At 32.0% G+C, this 20,787-nt stretch overlaps 1 protein-coding gene across 14 annotated transcripts in view; it reads left to right on the plus strand.

The window, feature by feature from the left end:
* The window catches only part of Ppfia2 (PTPRF interacting protein alpha 2), a 441,884-nt gene that overhangs the window by 129,378 nt on the left and 291,719 nt on the right, over positions 1 to 20,787 (plus strand). For 4 of the 14 annotated variants that reach the window (XM_058585766.1, XM_058585768.1, XM_058585767.1 and 1 more), the window contains exon 1: positions 17,962 to 18,373. The exons of 8 other annotated variants lie outside the window; for them this stretch is intronic. In XM_058585766.1, coding sequence (XP_058441749.1) covers positions 18,293 to 18,373 — 81 coding nt within the window. In that variant the 5' untranslated portion in view covers positions 17,962 to 18,292. Of the gene's footprint in view, positions 1 to 17,960; positions 18,374 to 19,175; positions 19,865 to 20,787 lie in introns of those variants that run through there. 2 more of the 14 variants (XM_058585770.1, XM_058585771.1) reach the window with 2 other exon arrangements.

A 20,787-nucleotide genomic window follows, 5' to 3' on the forward strand; every position in this document is an offset into this window, starting at 1 on the left:
TATAGATGTAAGTCCCTTTGACATCTTAGGGATATTATTTAACTTCTTATGTTTATAAGCTAACGATACATCATTCAGCTTTAAAGAGAAAAATTAATGTCCCAATTCTATTTAGTAGGTTGGTGAAGTTAATGACACATTATTTGATGTCATTTAAATTTGCCTAATATATTCATCATTTTAACAAGCATTTTTAATGTCACTTATTCCTTTTTGTCCACTGTTTTAAATTTATTCCATACATTTTGAACATCTTCATTTTCACTGTTTTGAATGCCTCCTGAAACTTTCACATCTTTAAATACACTGCATTATTCCTCCTGAGGGTCCCCACAAGACTGTATTCAATTCACACTTTCAATTAGTGTTGTTGGAAGGCTAATCTCCCTTTTGATTAAAATAGATAAATTTTGGGGTGCAATTGTAGGTTCATTATCATGTATGTTCTTTGTTGCAACGGCTTTTCCCTCATGAGAGATATGAAAAGGCACAGTTATTATCTTGTTTTTCACTCATTAACAACGACAACAACAAAACAACTTTTAAGTGCATTTTCTCCTTACCTTATAGTTAATATCTTCCTGAAATGGGTAAACCTCACTGTATACTTCCATTTTTTTCTTAGACCATACCTTTTTTTCTCTCTTTATATAAAAATTTATTTAAAATTTTTTTCCTGATTACTTCTCTTATGCTAATATCTATAGTACTAGAGGTTTTGTGACTGAGTATCATTATGTGGGAAGAAAAAATAAAACTTTGAAATGACACTCTGTTCCTTTAGGTCTTTTTTTCCCTGACAACTACAGAGACCTTCCCTGAGTACTTAATGCCAGTTATCTCTGAATGGTTTTATTTTTAAATCGATGCAAGTGTTTTCAAATCCATATTTATAGGGTTTGCACGGGCTCTGGATTATGTCAAATGACTCAGAGATAGCTTTGTCAGGGACTCTGAATTGGCAGTTTTCTGGTTCTTATACTTTCGTATCAAACAAAGAAATTCCACCTATATTCTTATATCTTGGGTTCCACATATAATTTCATTTAAACTGTATTCAGATTAAGAAAAAAAAATGTAAACTAATATGCATGGGGTGTACACCAGCATTGTTCTCTAAAAAGCTACCCTCTACTCTTTAGCACTGGCCTTGAGCACTGCTGGATAATTCTGAGTACTGGTGTTGAGCTTTATATCAAGCTGCAAGCACATGTTGTTTATTATAATGTTCCCACTCTGACCTTCCCTTAGATTCAGAATAGGAAAATCACCATGTGGCAATTTGTCACTTCACTGATCTGGCTGATTTGGTTGGCCTGGAAAACATCACCTCCTTTTTTTCAGTCCACGTACCTTGCCCAGATAAGGGAGAGACGGGTTTCAGTGGAGAACCTAAAGTGAGCTCCCTCATGGGTGAAAACACCCAATGATAGCATTATGCTTACTAGCCTCTCCTTTTAGGTTCTTTTTTTTTGGATGGTTTCTCATTTCTCTGGAATTTTTAATATTGGGATGTTGTAAGGCTCAGTAATTGGCTCTCTCTTCTTTCCTTTTCACTAATTTCCATAGTCTATAAACTGGGGATTCCACCATATGTATCTCTAGCTAGGACTCTCCATTCATTTGAGAGTGTTCAAATACCTGCTTGATACCTGCAAAGGAATGTTTAAGAAATATCTCAAACAACATGTTGAAAATTGAATTCTGGATCTTCACTCTAAACTATTTTATTTGCAAAAAAAAAAAAATCTTAATTTTTTTTTTCAGTTTCTATTTCCCTCATATCCAAATCTGTGTTCAGAATACTTTGAGTCCAGGTATTCCTCACCCCCTTCACACTACTGCTGCTACCTGTCATCATTCACCTTTATCTGCAGTCTGTTCCCACACTTGTTCTCCTTTTCTACTCTAGCCACCCCTCTCTGTCTTATGTTCTCAACCCCAAAGCAAGAATGATCCTTTTACAATGTTGATCAGCCCTCCATCATGATGATTTAAATGGAAAAGGTCAAGCAATGTGTTTAAAATTATAGTTAGATAGTAGTAAGGGTTTCTGGTGTGCTTCTGTGACTGTAGATAATGATAATGGACGACATATTTCAAAAATCAAGAAGAATTTTGAATGTTTTCACAATAAAGATATGACAAATATTAGAGAAGATTAATATGTTTACCATGATTTGAACCTGATACAATGTATACCTGTATTAACACAACACATGGTACCCCATAAATATGTATAATTTATGTGCCATTATTTATATGCTCTTATATATCAGTTAAAATAAATATATATTTAATAGAAATTTATATTAAAGCAAAGCAAAGCAAAACAACATCAATAATAACAATGACAAAAAAAACTTCCAATGCTTTCCCCAATCTACTCATTCATCTACTCAGACCCAATGTAGAATTAATGCTCTGTAAGGGCCAATGTAATTTGGCTTCTTGATCTCTCTGATCTCATCACCTGCTACTTATTTGCTCATGTACTCAGTTTGGATGAACCACATCACACTCTTCAGTCACACTCAACTATGCTGTCACCTTAGTCCCTTTGCATATATTTTTTTTCTGCCTATTACACTGTCCCTTTGATACCTGGTTGGCTCCATTCCTCGCCTCAAGTTTATCCAAATAGTAATTTATCATTGATGACATTCCTAATTAACTTTTGAAAAAAATTTTTTTTCAATTCTCTTACTCCTTCTCCCTGACTTTCTTCTTCACCCCTTCTAACATGCTGTACAACATGTATATTTATTTTACTGGAAGATAAGCATTATGAAGACCGGATTTTTTTAAATTCTATTTTGACCACAGTTTAGTCCTCACCAATTCTAATAGCTTTACAAGTTCAAATATTTGCTAAATGAATAAATGGCTTCCTGAGTGTCCTTTTATTCCTTTAATTTCTAAACTGTGTGTTGATTTTGCCATAGGTATATCAGTGTCCTTAGTTTCTAGAAAGTATCAGGGTGATTTTCGGGTTTCCCTGCTGTTTCCTTGAAATCCTTCATTTCAGATTCACATTGCAGGCTCCATTTTTGACAACCTTATATTGTCTTAGCTCCACCTACCAGATTCTGTTCTCTGCTGATCTGCTTTGTATGCATGCATTCCTGCTGTCTTTCTTCACCAAGGTGTCATTAATGCAGATGTTCCCTGCTAATTTGGGGATAGCATGAGATAATTCTGGCAGAAACAGACAGAAAACAGTTTAAAATCAATAGCAGACATCACAGTTTACAAAGTTTATGAATCATTTCCTGTCTCAGAACATATATCACTCTAAACGTTAGATACTTGTTTATATTTTTGGTTCTGGATTTTAGTTATAGTTTATTACCAAAGTACAAAAATTGTTCAATTAAAACTTATGGATTGTGAACACTATATAAGCTAATCCATTCTATCATCCTTTTTGGATCCAGAGGGGGAATTTTTTTTTTTGAACCATATGAATCTTTATTGTTTGAAGCTTCCATACATCTACTTTTTTTCCTAAAAATGTAAATTGTAGATCGAATTGTGAGTTATTTTTACCTTTGATACATTTATGTATTATACTTTTTCAAGAAAGAAGTATTTTTTTCTATTTAGCTAATCAACTTATCTCTACTAGAAGCCATTTTATTTTAAAATGAATAGGTTTGTTTTGCTTGTGGCCTTAAGGAAAATGACATTTAGTGTTATGAATATTAAATCTTAATAGCTGAGTACTAAAACAGGTATTTTTAATGTGTTCACATTTTTTATCTCCCTAGAAGCAGTTGAATGTTTCTAGGAAAACATATTTAGCATTTTAGTTAGAAAAATAATGAAGATCTTATTCAAATTTCTTGTTCTGGAAAAAAAAATTGTTTGACATTCCCAAGTAGGAACAGATTTAATGTCTTGCAATAGATTCAAACCAAGTAAAAATATTTACTAGTTCCATTCACTGTTCAGTGGGTACATTTTTAAAAGCAATCCATTTCCGGATAGAAATTTAAAGGGGGAGGGGAAAAAATTGATGATTACATCTTGTGGCGTTTGAGTGGACTGCTTTTGCTGACCCCTATGACAATTTAGGTTTGGAAAGCTACAAGTCTAATATGCATGGTTAACCACTCTTTGTATATTTTTTTCACTAACCACTTAACTGCCTTTGCACATAGCAGCAGAGTTCTGAAGAGTGGAAGGTGCTTTTACTAATTCAGATGCTCCTGGCCATTTGTCAGAGAGGAGTGACATTTTGCCTCACTCTGAGTCCAGAGAAGTCTATAGTATGTAGCATATATACAACCAAAGAAGTCAAGTTTCTAAGACCATCGTTGAACAGTGACTTCATCTAAAGGGAGCAGTATGGTGTCTTTCATAAGCAATCTTTGTGTCTTCATTTTTATAACAATACGGACTCAGGATTTCTAATTATGAAAAATATCTTTTAAAAATAATCATGTCGGCCATTTGAGTTGTTGTATCCTCAGTGCTTAGTATAAAGCCTAGAACATGATAGTCACTCAATTAATAATCGTTAAGTTTATTCATTAAAAAAAAATCTCAATTTAAAGAAGTTGTTTTTAGCAGGTCATTGTCACCCGGATAAGAAATGCCATGGGTATCAAAATTAGAATATTTATGCATGAAAATTCTTCCCAATGATTCATAAATACTATGTTGATCATTGCATTTCAGTGTTCTTTGCTTTACCCTTTAAATTTGAGAATCATTAGCTGAAACTAAAGATTACCTGTTTTCATGTATTTAATAATAATTTATTAACAGCTCTGTTTCAGACATTGGGCTAAGCAATGAAAAAATAACAGCTGGTAAAACAGAAAATATCTTTTCCCTCATAGAATGAAGATATATATATATATATATAGATATAGATATAGATATAGATATAGAAATAGATATAGATATAGATATATAGATATCTATATATATGTATTCTATGTAATACAAAATATTTATAAATACATGAATATATACACACATTTATTACACAAACACACACACACACACACACACATAGATACACAGAGAGGGAAAGTGCCATGAAGAAAAAGCAGATTAAGGAATGGGGAGTCACCATATGCCTTTTTACACTGTCTTCAGTTAGGGACTTTCGCTGACATTGGTTAGACATTTATACATTGGAGCTGTCCCTGGGTGGGCAGGTTAGAGAACAAGGGACAAGGAACAGCCATGTCTAAAACACTGAGACAGACTTCACGTAGGATTTAAAATCACACTTCACCAGCCTCTTTTCCCTTGTTCTGCTTCCAGTCCTCCCCTCCATGCTGTTCTGCTTTTCTTCACTGCATAAGTCACTTTCTAAAACATAAGTTAATTTGCTGTTTGTCTGTTTCTATACTTCTTACTACAGTAGAAACCCTACATGGAAAGTTCTTCTTTATCATGTGTCTCCATGTTTCCTAAATGCCTAGAATAGTATCCAACTCAGGGGTGGTGCCACTAGGGAAACTTAAAAGGTGAATATTTCAATTCTGAATGTCTGAGGGGGTGACAATGATATTAAGTGCTTTATATACATTATCTCACTTCATTTTCACAATGTCCTGGTTAGCTAAAATGTGCATTAATTCCCACTTTTAAGAAAAGAAAATTGAGGCTCAGAGAAGCTGGGTCCAAGTTTTATTCACCTAGAAAGTAATGAGTTTAATACTAAAGCCCATACTTTTAACTGCTGTACTGGATTGGTTATTTAATAATAAGAATAGTATAATCAGAATTCAAAGACATGTCCATCTTTGCACCTAATCAGTTTCATAGGATTAATATATTTCTGTGTGAGTGTGACCGCCAGTGTAGATAATACTCTCCACACATTGTAATCATGTCACTGATTATGTGCCCTTTTGATATTAAAGGAAGGCATTTGTAATAAGAATTTCTGCATTTGTTATGAAATGTTAATATTTATGTTTCTTCCATTTATTTATATGTGGTGAATGTCAAGCACAAGGAAGATAAACTGAAGAAATTAGTCTATGCCTATAATTTATCATAACATAATAAATTCTTAACTGTGTCTTTGTGCCCTCTAATCAGCAAGCTTCACAATTATGACTTGATCATAATCTTTTAGGTGTCTGTATTTCTAGTTAAGAGGTTTTGATCTGGGATATTTTTAATAATTTTAATAGTAATTTTTAATTCAGTGTCAATGTGTATAATATGAAGTTGTGCTATGGTTATTCCGCTTCTGTGTGATGTTCAACCTTTTTCTTCTTTATCTAGTTATAGGTCTTGAGAATATACTCATTCAGTTTCACCGAAAACACAAAAATGGTCTCATGACTGCCAGAACTTAGAAGAGAGCACCAACATAAAAAAAAAAAATTAAGTTAGAAAGATATATTTCTCAAAGAGGAAATGTTAGCTAACAGATTTTTATATCGACAAGGCAGTATTCTCAAGCTAAAGACTGAGTTATTCATTTCTCAAAACATTCAAAACTCCTTCTCCAACTTGCTCAGAAGATGTTCTTGCTTTCTCTAGTTCCCTTGAACATGTATAAACTCCTACTGCCACAATTACCAGCAGGTTGAACCCATCTGGTCTGCCTTCCCCCTTTATCAAAGATGGTAGCTGCCTCCTCTCTAAGCCCATCTCTCCTTTTTTTAGATTATATCTTCTCTTATTTACTCAAGGACATTGCTCTAGAAATGTACCCTTTCCATCCCACATCATCAATCTTTTGTTCTCTTCTGGAGACTTTCTTTCAGCACATCAGCATATTTTTTTCTCTCCCTCCTTTCCTTGCTAGCCACTCTTCCATTTCCTTGTTATTTCTTTGCTTTCCTTTGAAAAAGTATGCCAAAGAAGTGTTGTATAAACCCAGCTTCCAATTTCTCTCCTTCAGGGACTTTTTATATACTTTCATTTTTGTCCCCATCAACTCTCCATTGAAGCCAACCTGTACATATTTAAATCTAATAGCCAATTCTCAGTCCACAGTTTAATTGAGCTCAGCAGTATTTGATATAGATAATCACTCGTACATTCTTTTTTTAAAAATAAAATTCTTTTTTAGTTGTCAATGAACTTTCTTTTATTTATTTATATGCAGTGCTGAGAATTGAACCCAGTACCTCACACATGCTAGGCAAGCACTGTACCACTGAGCCACAACCCCAGCCCCATGCATTCATTCATGTTAATCACAAGACTGTCCTGGTATTCCTCCAATGTCATCAATTGCTCCTATGCATTACTTCTTTGTTGGTCTCCCAGGTCTCTGGTTTGGACATCTTCCTTGTTTACACCACTTCCTTGCTGACCTCATTTCAGTCTTTTGGTTTTCAATCTGTATGCAATTATGGTCTCCATATTTTTATATCCACCTACCTATGTGACATCTCTATTTAGATGACTAACAGAAACCTCAAACTCAACACATTTGCAAAATTTAACACTGAATGTTTTTTTTTTTTTTTTTTCAAACTTGCTTCTCTTGCAGCCTTCCCCCTCTCATTTGGTGGCAATTTATTTTATCCTTTCACTATTTAGGACCAAAGTTTTGAGTATCTGCTCAGGCCAAAGATCTTGCACTTATCCTTTTTTCTTTTCTATCTTTCACAACCCACGCCTGATCCATTAGGAAAATGTGAACAATTCTGTATGATTAAAATAAGTTGTTAATCAGATAATTGTCTAAAAATATTTTTTATGTATGAAATCAGTTAATCAATAAGGTATTCATTAGTCTTTTTTCATATTCTTCACTGAGTTAAAGCTGATGTCAGATAAGGAAGTACAAAGATATAATTTTGATTTACACTGTAGCTTTGTAATTAGACTGGATTTCAAATGATCTGATTTTTCCACTTATTAGCTATGTAATCTTAAACAAATTGCATGATTTCTTTTTAAGACAGCTTCCTTATATATAACTGAGGAATTAAAATTTCCTCCATTTGAGAATTGTATGCAAGGTAAAACAATGTTTGGAATATAATATTATTCAATAAATGATAACTACAGAGGCATTGTTATTGCTCTTAATACAAAATAAAACAAGATAGTGGTTGGCTTTGTCTTCCAAAGAAAATTCTTGAAGAAAGTAAAATTAAGGAGGAAATTTTATAGTTGCTGCCATAGCAACTGTGTCCATAAAGGTTTTGAAGAGTAATGAATAAGGTGGCCTGAAGATTGCATCAGTTTACTCCCTGTTTTTGCTGAATATTATCCTGGTTGCAATCTCTTCTAATCTTTTTTTAAATTTTAGACATAGGATTCTGATTGTAATGTCAATCTATCTAAATTTCTTTTTTTTTTAAATCTGCTTTTTTGTGATTTCATCCTAGCCATGATAATGTATCTAAAAGGCCCTTGCGTAGAATTAGTTACTGATTCTTCACTTTTTCTAATCTTATTAGCATCAATATTTCTTTGAGATGGTATATACAAAATAGCATAAAGTTGAAAGCATTAGAACATCTACCTCATTTTGTTTGAAATTTTATTTTACCTCAAATGATATTTCTCCCAATGCTGTGAATGTATACAGGGAGATGAACATGACTGCCTGTACCCTTGGGTGATTGGATACATGCAGGTGTGCAATGGGATGTGTTCCTATATCTGAAAATAATCCATTAAAGTGTTTGAAAAACCATTTAAACTACTAGGCAGTATTTAATAAAATTTTATGGATTGTTGGTTAGAATATCTATGTTTGGTTATTCTCTTCTCTATTAATTCACTACAATCTTGCTAATTATACACAAAGTAGTGCATTCAACCCAAAGGTTAAATGTTAGCTATACCACTTACTAATTACAAGAATCTACTTTTTCATTCTCAGGATTATTTGGTGAATCAAATAAAATAATATTAAAATGCAGCTCACAAAAAGAGAAAATCAAAAGAGTCAGAGGAATTAAGGGCTTTTCAGATACAATATGTCCCAAATATTTCTCAAATATTTATTAGATACCTACTCTATGTCATGTGCTATACTGGTCCTTGGTAGTGATACAGAAGAAGTCACAGAATCCAAAATTTTCACACACTAAGGCAGCATATTGCAATTCCAACTTGAGCTAGTAATTTTTCTTTCTGATATTAAAAATTCCAAATTCTACAAGAGACAGAATTTTTTGTATCCTGATACAAAAATTTTATCACAGAGCATGATATATCATAAATAGAAACTGGACAGTGAATGAAATAACAAGTACAAGCTTACCCAGAGAAGTATTTTGTTAATTCACAAATTTCTAATAATTTTACCAATTAGTAACAAGATGTAGTTGAAACTTAACATTAAAACTATACTGTATAACAGAGCATGTAGGGAATTTACAAATTTAATTTTAATATATAATTGTCTATACATGGTTCTCATACTAAAAAGTAAGCCAAAATTTCTCAAGCAGCTCTTTTTATATTTATAAAAAACATAATTCAAAAATTCTTTCAGGTATTCTTATGAAAACTTGAACTTTGTGGACTTCAGGTATCCATAATGAGATTAATTTTGTGCTGGAGACTTAATATGATTTGTATAAAACCTGTCTGACATCGTGTGTTTCAAAACATGATATAAATTTAGAATATAATAAAATTATGAAGTTTAAAGAGATCTTCTAATCAACTAACATTGGTCCATTAAAGGACCAAAAAAGAAAAAAAGAAAAAAAAAAGAAGGAAAAACCACACCAAAACAAAAAAAAAATCTGAATGATAAAGATTTATGCAAGTTAATATTTATAATTTAAATACTAAGATCTTCCTGGCCTATGAATATGATATACATGAAAACATTTTTAAACATGTAGTTCAAGGAAAGAGAAAACAAAGTAAAAATAAGAATGAATAAGGTATGGAAAGATGCTATTTAAAAATTTCCAACTTAAGTTCTAATAACAGTACGTGTGTGAATATACACATGCACATATTCATATATGTGCACGTCTACATATCTTTCATGTGCACATAGATTAACTTTATGAGATTGCGTAAAAATCAACTTCAAGACATGAATAAATGCCATATTGAATATGTTTGTCCCACTATAAATCAAAGAATATAAGTTTTGATTTCAATATGCTGTTGATTTTTTAAAATTTTGATAGAAATCTTGAATGATCTCAGTACTTTCTAAAGAATATCTTGATTTTTTCATTTTTTTAAAAATATTATCATTTTTAAATACACGATAACAGTGGAATACATTACAATCCTTATTACACCTATAGAGCACAATTTTTCGTATCTCTGTATATAAAGTATGTTCACGTCTATCTATGCCATTATATATGTACTTTTTTGCATTACAATTCTTAATACACATGAATACCACAATTTTTCATATCTCTGTTTGTATATAAGGTATGTTGACACCCAATTCAAGTTTTCATACATGTACATTATATAATGATGACCATCACATTCCACCATCCTTGCTAATCCTCTGCCCCCTCCCTTTCCCTCCACCCCTCTTCCCTATCTAGAATTCATCTAATCCTCCCATGCTCTCCCTCCCTACCCCACTATGAGTCACCCTCCTTATATCAGAGAACACATTCAGCATTTGTTTTTTGGGGATTGGTGGGCTTCACTTAGCATTTTGGAACACCTCCAGTAAATGGTTAGTTAGGTTAAAAATATATATCTTCATCTAGGAAGGAAGTCTGTGAGTTATTAGTAGTTGCTTTTACTTGGGATCCTCTAATCCAAGGTTTCACTGCTGAAATGGATGAGATCTGTTGGATGCAGTTTCTCATTTTTGTGGTACAAAATGCCCCCCTCACTGCTCATTCTTTTCTGTTTAACTGTGGCTGTTGTCTTGCATGTCACAGCTCCTCTGTAATGATTCACTAGATAAATGTAGGGTGAATGAATGAACCTACAGCCACGTGAACAGCCAATGAGATTGTCAGGCAGTAGAAGACTCAGAGTAGGGGTGTAAAAGTAAATTCAGGGCTTTAGCTATCTGTACAACGTCATCCTCACTGCATTTTTTAGACTTTGTGGTGTAAATATAAAGGTACAGATATATCTAAATATGAGGAGAGAGAGAGAAAGAGAATGAGAATTTAGCTAACAATATCCATATGGATTCACTAGGACGTATTGTCCATCTGGGCTGCAAATTGCACCCCATCTGGAATGACTTATGACTGAATGCTTGCTGACAAAATTATTTGTTTTATTATAGTGAGATGGTACAAGTTATACTAATCTCGTCTCCCCCTCTCCCCCTTCACACTTTTCTCCTTCTCTTCTCCCTTCCTCCTCCTTATTTTTCCTCTAGTATGTTATTTTCCCCCTGGGCATTTATCAGAAACTGAGAGAAAATGAGCAGCCCTTTCAGTGTATTCCTTTAACTCCTATCACACTAGCAAATTTTTGAACTTTTTACCCAACACCCATAAATGAATGAAAGAAAGGCTATAATCAAATTGCTTGTCTTGAAACAGAATATATCTCACAACACTTCTTAATCCAAAATTATTTTAAAGGGATATAAAAATGTTTGAGCTGAATCTTTATATTGACAGAATATAACACAGGCTATATTTTCTGATTTTCTATAAATCCCAGCTGATAACATTTCTTACAGGAGGCTTAAGAGTAATTATTCCTCAAGGCAAGAGAATGGCTTCTGTGAGTGGTCTCTGAATCTATTAAAAACAAGTGTCTGGCTTTAGATCCTTTATGTCATCCATTTTTAAAAAAGCGTAATTCAGTGATTCTTTCCATGTTTTCACTTTCAATCATTTTCTGTAAAAATTCAAGCGTATAAGATAGCTGGAATTAAACTTTCTAACATTTATATTCTTCATTTACTACTCTTCGTACATCTTGAGGCAGCTTTTTTTTTTTTTTTGGTGGCACTCTGCACTCTGTCCATAGCAATTTAAAATAAACACATTATTTTCTCTTCATGTAGTATACACCTGAAAACCAGTTATTTTTAACATGAGCCAATTAAATATTATTTTGTGTGAAGTATTTTATTATACATTTTTTACTTTCATGTTAACACTTAATATATTCTATGATACATTAAAAGCAATCAAACTCTGAATGAAGTTTCTTGACAACCTAAAATAATCTTTGACAGCTATTTGTCAACCTAAATAAAGGTGTCAAAATATACTAGTCCAAAGTATGAAAATATGCCTCTACCTTTTATATCTTTTTTTTTTCCAGATAAGAATGTTCTAATTTTACTTGGTTTTATGGAAACATACTGGTGGATGGTTAAGTGTCTTTACTAATTTTACCTGAGAAAATGTTTATATATGCAAATCTAGCACAGTTACTTCTTTTGTCTTAAGGTGCTTTCAGCCAGGTTCTCTGGTCATTTCACACCATTGTATACGTTATGAACATTGATAATTCTGTTTGAAAAAAACCATCAACCCTCTTTTACCAGGCCCTCTTCAACATAGCATTCCAGTAAAGTTCTCTCTAGATGAACTCATTTGGAATCCTTGAAGCTAAGTCAATCCTTAACACTTCCTCAACTGTGTTGCAGTTGTCTTGCTAGTTAACTTTAGTTTGAGGTTTTTCCACCAAATTTAAAGCTCTTTAAAGATCAATAGTGTGTATTTTGTAATTGTGTTCCTAGGGCCTGGAAATGGTACCAGGTAAATTAAAGGCATTAATTAATTATTACTTGATTAATGCACAGTTGAATAAATAAATAAATAGTGGATGTTGGGAGAAAAGGAAAAGGAAGGGATAGGTGTTATGGAATGGGTCCCTCCTTTTGTTTAAAGTTTGAATAGTCACTCTGTCCTTGCAAAGGTATTCTCTTCCTTGAATCTCAGTTTTGTCATACAAAATTAATATATTTATGGGACAAAAGATGGTATGATTAAATTAAATGACACATGCATGTCTGACACATAGGTTCTATGTTTGTTCTCTCTCTCCCTCTTAGGTTTTCAGATGACTTACTTTCGTGAGTTAGCTCTAATCAATCAGCTCTGGTGAATTTCCTCATGTGCTTAATTGCTTTAACTCTGATTTAATCTGTATAATCCTCATGGAGTCAAAATGTTTAAAGTATGTGTTCTTCTTTCAAAGTAGATTAAAAGCCCCTCAAGGGTAGACATACCTTTCGGTTTACCATGAATAGTAATGACCCAAGTCCTGGTTGCTTATGTCTGTTGTTCTGGCATAATGATTCATGGATTTCCTTTCTCCCTTTAAATATGTTCCAGTTTAATTATAAATGATAAGATCAATAACCATAGTACTACAGGGATAAATGTACCATTTACATTTATATATATATATATATATATATATATATATATATATACATATATATATATATATGCATTTTTTAAATTAATAAAATACCCTAGGAATCAATTTCTAAATTTAAAAATCAAAACCATCAACTTTTCTTTATGAATGAGTAAAATTTAGTTCATACATAAAAAGCATATTTCAACGTGAATAACTTCATTTTCTCTAAAGATTTGTTCTGGTGTATGCTATGGCTAGATACTATATCCAAATATTCTTAAGTGAAATTTTCTCTTTAAATACTAAATTATATTTCATATTTGATGTAATTCTAAACATACAGTTTATGAGTGAAAGAATTATTTTTAATGATCTGAAAGCATGGTTTTAAAATGCTCTATTTATTTGTGGTTTTATTTTCATGAACTTTGGAAGTTCCTGAAATCTATTCTTTCAAGCGGCATTAGCAATTTATAGGTCTTCGAGGTTTTACTCTCTGTATTTTCCACTTACAGAAAGGAGAGGAAAAGAAATGCGAGTGGATTTGTTGATTAGTACTACATTTTTCACTTCTTTAATTGTGAGGAAAGATTTTAGATGAGGCATTATTATCCTCTTCCACAGAGGAGGAGACTGAGGCTCAGCACAGCACACTAAATTCACTGTGCACACTTAATTTTCTTGTGTTCTGAGAATATGGTTGAAGTTTTGAATCTCTAATAAAATCAAAAGTCCAGCTAACTTAAAGTTATTGGTCATATGAGAGAGAAATAATGTTTATTTCAATTACTTCTACCATATTGTATAAACAGTACTTTTGTTCAGTCTACATTTATCAGATCCCTGATATGTGTTTGATTACAAGGATAGATGTTTGATAATTATTTTAAATTAAAGTGCAAAGACTTCAAAGAATACAAGAATAGAAATATTTTAAGAAAATTATTTTCTTCTATTAGTCCTGAAATGTATAATTCTGTGAACAGTTTTTTAATTAAGGGGGCATGCATTAAAATCATTCTACCCTTTCAGGATAGCACATTTATGCATTATCCCAGAGATACATAACTTCAAGGGCCAAACTAAAGAACCACTGAAAATATAGGTTTTGATGTAGAGAAAGTTAATATGTTGAATAGAGAGTTTAAACATCATTTTTCAAGCCAGGTATGTTTTTATCGTTAGCTTTCAATAAAATTGATGATTTAGTTGTGCACAGTGGCATATGCTTGTAACCCCAGCAACTTTGGATGCTGAGATAGGAGGTTTGCAAGTGTGAAGTCAGCCTCAGAAATTTAGTGAGGCTCTAAGTAACTTAGCAAGACCATGTCTCAAAAGAAAAAAATAAAAGGACTAGGAAAGTGGCTCAGTAGTAAAGTGGCCCTGATTTCAGTCCCTGGTATCAAAAGAAAAATGAAAAGAAAGAACTGATGATTTAATCAAAGTATCTGAATAATGATTGATTGTAAAACATCTTTTGACTTTCGTGTGTATGCAGAATTAAAAAATTTAGTAATACTGTCATTTAAAAATATCATAATAGCATATGTTTTTCCTGTACCATGAACTTATTTCTATGAACTGCATTTCTCAACAAATCTATAAAAATGAAAATTAGGATTTTGTCTCATTCTAACAGTATGTTAAAATTTATATATAAGCTATTTTGAAAAAATATTCAATCATTTCACAAGACATTCAATTCCAATAATATTGTACTTTTCATGTTTAATATTTATCAGAATTTTGTTATATTTAATTTTATATTGTATGTTAATAATATTTATAAATGCAAATCTTTCCAAAACTGACATTTTAACACTTATAAACTTATGAAAAATTAAATATTTTTAAACTTTATCATTTACATATATATGTAACATTTTTGCATTAACAAATTATAATCTTAGTAATGAAAAATTTTAACTCAAGCAATATTGGGAAAGAATATAATGTAGTAAGAGAAAATTATGTACAGGGAATTAAAAGGCATATAATTTCTCCCTACTGCCTCCTGGGTAACTTATACCTATTTTCTACCCATCCTGAAAAAGATATATGAGGCAAAAACAAGTGTAATTACCAGATAAATTAAAATTATTGCTGATGCAAATTCAAAATGTATATGAGATTATTCAAAAATATGTGAGATCATGCCAGAATATTTGATTCATTGGCTTTTCAATAATAACAAGGAAGATGGTGAATTTAATCGTCTAAATGATGTCAGAACCAATTTACAGATAAGCATAAAATTACATGGAGGTTATATATGCACAGTACTAATCTACTTGGCAAACGTTTTCCCCTCAAATCCTAAGCTCCCCAAAGCTGCAAGTTTGTGTTGGAGACTTTATTTCTACTCACAATTCTTTGAAGAGCATGAGCAATTCTAACATGGGCCTAGCAGTGGGGTGAACCCACATTTTCACATATATCACTAATATCCACTGCTATTAATCATATATAGTCATTATAAAAATTTGGAAATTCATTTGTGTGAATCTCTTGTGGGTTAAGAAATGAGGGCAAACATAAATTTGAAAAATGGAATATTGTTATTGCCTAAATAATTGTGGAAAAAGAAAACATATTTTTTTAGGCTTACTTTCAGTGGTATAGTTATGGTTAAGGAGATGAACAGTTTTAGGGAATCAGACATGATTTATGTAAGAGACAATCATTTTAAAAGCCAGGCAAGTGCTTCAAAAACAAATGGATGTTAGCATATCCAAGGGACATGGGAGGGGAGCAAACTGAGGTAAAGGAGCTGCCAATGGCCAAAGCAGGGTCAATATTACCAAATATGTAATATTAAATCATCACCCAAAGGGTGAAATAAATATATATGCATCTATACTGAAATAAATGAATGATTAAAAATGATTGAAGAAGTGACAAATCTTCTTTACAGAAATATATATATATATATATGTATATATATATATATATATATATATATATATATATATGTATACATATATATATATACATATATATATGTATATATATATACATATATATATACATATATATATATGTGTATATATATATATTTTTTTTTCTCTCCTTTAGTTGTAGAACTTAATTTCATCCCTTTTCCCATACTGTTAAGAATTAACATGATTAGTGACTAATTCCAAAGAGAAAGTATGGAAAGGGAAAAATAACAACTGTTACAAAGCTGGCAAACACTACTTAGCCAAAGGATGAAGGTTAAGATCACTATTAATACTATGAATATTATGTACCACTGATGTGATGTGACAAGAAGGATGATTCTCATGGTGTTCTTCCACAGTACCCAGTTCCCTCATCAAAAAGTCAGGACAACATCAGACAAATATGTTTGATTAAAACATAAGACCATAGGATACATGGCATGACTTCTCAAGACTTATCAGGGTGATGAGGAGAGCTGAGTAACTTTAACAGCCAGAGAAACCAGAGATATGTGACAACAAAAAATAAATGTTAATGATGTACAAATTTCAGTTTCTCCACTTTGATAAATATATCATGATTATGTCAGATTGTAACAATTGGGGAATCTGATTGAAGGGTACAGTAGAACTCTTTATCCTCTCTTTGCAGCTTTTCTATAAATCTGTAATCCTCTAATTAAAACTTTTTTCCTCTAATTAAAATTTGATTTAAAAATATTTTCTGGCTTATGTAGAAGTTTACTTGTTAAATAATTACCTATATACATAACCTATATGAATATAGGAACCCCATCTAAGAAACTGAGAAAAAAATGTTTGCTTTCTACCCACTGATTTTATAAATTGAAAGCATAATTAGAGAATCTAAGTATAAATTAATGATAATTTGTTTTAAGAACTTTCACCTTCCTTTGGTAGAATCCAGTTCAAAGCCTGTGATTCCTGGTTCTTGGTTGTATAGAACTATGTCAACTTAGATACAGTCACAAAGAAACACTTTTGGATCATTCTGTTTTATGTCTTCCTGAAGTCTCCGCCTTTGAACCATGTGTAAATGGAACATTTATTTTTACCTCTAGAAGTTGTCAAGTCATCTGAATATGATCTTTTATACAGACTGAATAATTTGTTAAAGGCATAGGAAAAATGAACATATTTTGCAAATAACTTTTTTTGCAGTCAATATTTTTGGAACTTCAGTTAGAAATCTTCAGAGATATTAATTGTTCTCTGTGTAAGTTTGTATATGAAATAAATTATTTAAAATAAATCTATGCTACTTTTTAAGGCATTGTTATTGTCAAGCTTATTTTTTTGAGCTAAGATAGGAAAATGAGAAAATAATGGTAACACTGATATATTATGTTCTTTGGGTGTTCAGTATTTGCTTTGTATTTGTTATTAGTTCTGATATTATAGAGACTTACTGAATTTTATACATTGCCCCTCAGTATGCTAGCCAGCTGTGGTATACTTGCTTCTATAAATTATAAAAGAATTCTTTTTTAAAAAAATGTGTAAAAAATATTTTCATCTTATTGAAAATACTGAGGATTATGAAGAAATTGGGAAACATACAGAAATAAGAGTGAAAAAACAATAACTTGTAACTGAATGCAGCTTTAAGCAGTATGTGAAACATGCTTCAGGTTAGTCAGAAGAGGTCCTCTGAATTACACTGTGCATGCTTCCCTGAAATGAAACTGTATGTTATTGGTTAACCAGGATATTTAGCATAATCACTCCGCTAGACTGTGGTGGAGGGAGGTGATTATCACTGAGAACAGATGGGCAGGTCCACAGCACTGCCAGATTCTGCACAAGCTCCATTTATCGTTGGTTCTTGCGTTTTTCCTTCTGTGTTTTAAAATTTTTAAAAACATTGTCTGTTCTAAAGAACTAGCTGCACAAAAGGCCGGTGGCTGATGCCCTTTCAGCTTAGATTTCAAACGTTGAAGAAAGATTCAAAATGCTATCACTGTGTATTTAAGAAGGATGGGGCAGATTTCATTTTACCCTGTAGTCTCCCTCAATGCATGCACGGATTTATCTGTACGCTAAGCTCTCTGCTCTGCATCTGTAGCTCCTTGTGGATTATATTGTCTCTGTGATCAGAAATGATTTTCTCGGATATGAACACCGTTTCTGGCTCCCCTAAAGTGCATCCTCCTAATGGGACCCGGTTTTATACTTTTCAAGTAAGTGTGCTTTAAATGGCTTCACAACTTAGGAAGTTAATATGTAGTCAAACTTTTAATAATGGGCAATATAAAGAAGGGAAAACTGAAAAGTGTGAAAGTATTGAAGAGGATTATGGAATGGACAATGTGCATGTCAGCTTAATCTGTTTTAAAGTATTGAAATGGGCTGTCATTGGATTCTCTGTGAATTCAAAGAAAAAAATAGTAGACACTTAATTTTTCACAGGGATTTTAAATCTTTATATCCTAGAAAAGTTTTTGAGATGTGTTGTTTCTCCTGATATTATTTATGGCTGTAATGTGTACATTGCACAGTTGCTTTCCTTATTCGTCACAGAGAGAGTAGAATTAAAAGACATCTTTATGGAACTTTGCAAACCAAGTCCCTTGGGCTAAGTAAAATGTGTTATATTTCAGATACATAGCTCCAAATAGTTCATGTTATTTAATTTTGTTATGTGTGCAGTGTACAAGCAATAAAAAATACAGCAGTCTTAAGTACCATGTTTAGTATGCTTATCAATTCAAGGTAAAGTAGAAACTCATTAAGATGGAAGATTGTTTTATCAAAAAGTCGAAATGATTTATAATACAAATGTGAATGTGAGTTACAAAGCTGTTACCTACTAAATGTAATTCAATTGCCTGTGAATAAATCAGCCATCAATCTAGAAAATGGTTAAGTCTAACCTCAATCAGATCCTACCTCATTTTATCTTTAAATTGCATCTTTCAGTGCTAAGGTTTACATTGTAATTCAGTCATATCATCATTACATGAAAGAGAAAATGAACCTCTTCTCTGTATATTTTACATTATGGAAATCCAAACAGACTTTTGTTTAACAATCTTGGCTGTATAGTCATAATGTTCTGGAAAAAAAATACAAAGACCAAGAGAATTAATAGAGTAAAACTAGTCAGCGTATTTTTAAAGGAAACCTTGAATAAATGCACATCACATTTTTAAAAGTCTCTTGCCTTTGTAAACTGTAAGCAGTAGATATATTTATTCTCTCTCTCTCTTTCTCTCCACTTTCTATACTTCTATTTTTAATCCTGTCACCTCTCCTGTTTTACACTGATGCCTACTGATAGTGCAAGTCTGTGTTGTTCCAGAATATGTTCTCTTCCCAGTGGTGATCTGTTTATTGTGGCAGTGATTTAAAATGCAAGTGCCCTGGGGCTGTTCACAGAATTATTACTTTTTTCCTTCTCTTTATACTGAGATATGAACATTGCTTACAATATCCTGTAGCTGACACTTGAGCAGCTTTTGACATTAGGTATTCTACTTGAACGTCTTAAAGTTTAAGGGTCAGTAATTCCATATGCTTAGTCATGAAACAGGCTTTTTACAATTCTTTGAAGATCTTGCTGACACCTTTCCTGGCAGTTGATTTTCTTTGAAAACACACTGTAACAATTTTAACCTCTCCTTTTTTGGATGGTGTAATAGCATAGTCATGTAAAACCCTTCGGATTTCAGGTAAAATATAATCATAAGCTCTATTCTCCTTTATTGTTAATTTTTCAAAATGATATTTGATTCTGAGGTTTGCAATACCAATCAATGTCTTTAACTTTGGGTGTTTATCTTTTTGTTGCTGTTGTTTTGGGTTTGGAGGGAAAAAAAAGAAAAGACAGTTTTTAAAACATAAGAGTTTATCATAGTTGATTCATTGCCTTTATGTTCAAAGGAAAAAAATTAAACAATTATTTTTCTTGTGTACATTAACCTTTTTCAAGGAAGTATATTTTCTTTGGTTAAAACACTGTAAAAAGCAATGAGATGCTGTAAAAGTAACAGACCATTTGTCAAAAAAATGTGTCTTGTATAAATGTTTAAATTTTCACAAGTGGTTCTCATTATGGAATGGCATGAATGTGCTTCTGAAATGATCCTTCTTCAAGGAGTTTGTATTTTAATGCCTACTTTCTTAACATTATTCCAGCATAGGAGGTAACATATGCAAAAACATTTAAGATAGCTCAGCATGAATAATACTGAATTTTAGCTCCACTTTCTCATTAAGCATCCAAAATCCCTATCATTTGTTCTGAAATTGTATGCTATTAGATTTTAAGAGTACGATTTAGAATATGTTTGACCTAACTAGTTCAAAGGTAAAAATGAAAAGCCAAGGATATCTTCAGTTCATGATTTTCTTTTAAATTGCACTTTAATTTAGCCAGATACATTTAGAAATTTACTCATATACATGCAAATAATTTTTGTACAGAATATCTATCACTTGATTTAAATTTAATTTTCTTATGTATGATTTCTTACTTCCCTATTACTATGAATATACTGCCTGCATTTTTTTAATCAGAGGTGCATGGACCCTGGATAGTGCCAAAACCCAGATTGTACTTGATGTTTAATGAATTAATTATCACCCAAAGTTA

This window comes from Marmota monax, unplaced genomic scaffold (genome assembly GCF_021218885.2).
Source record: "Marmota monax isolate L192 unplaced genomic scaffold, Marmota_monax_Labrador192_F-V1.1 WCK01_AAM20220418_F8-fsc00146, whole genome shotgun sequence".
Classification (NCBI taxonomy): domain Eukaryota; kingdom Metazoa; phylum Chordata; class Mammalia; order Rodentia; family Sciuridae; genus Marmota; species Marmota monax.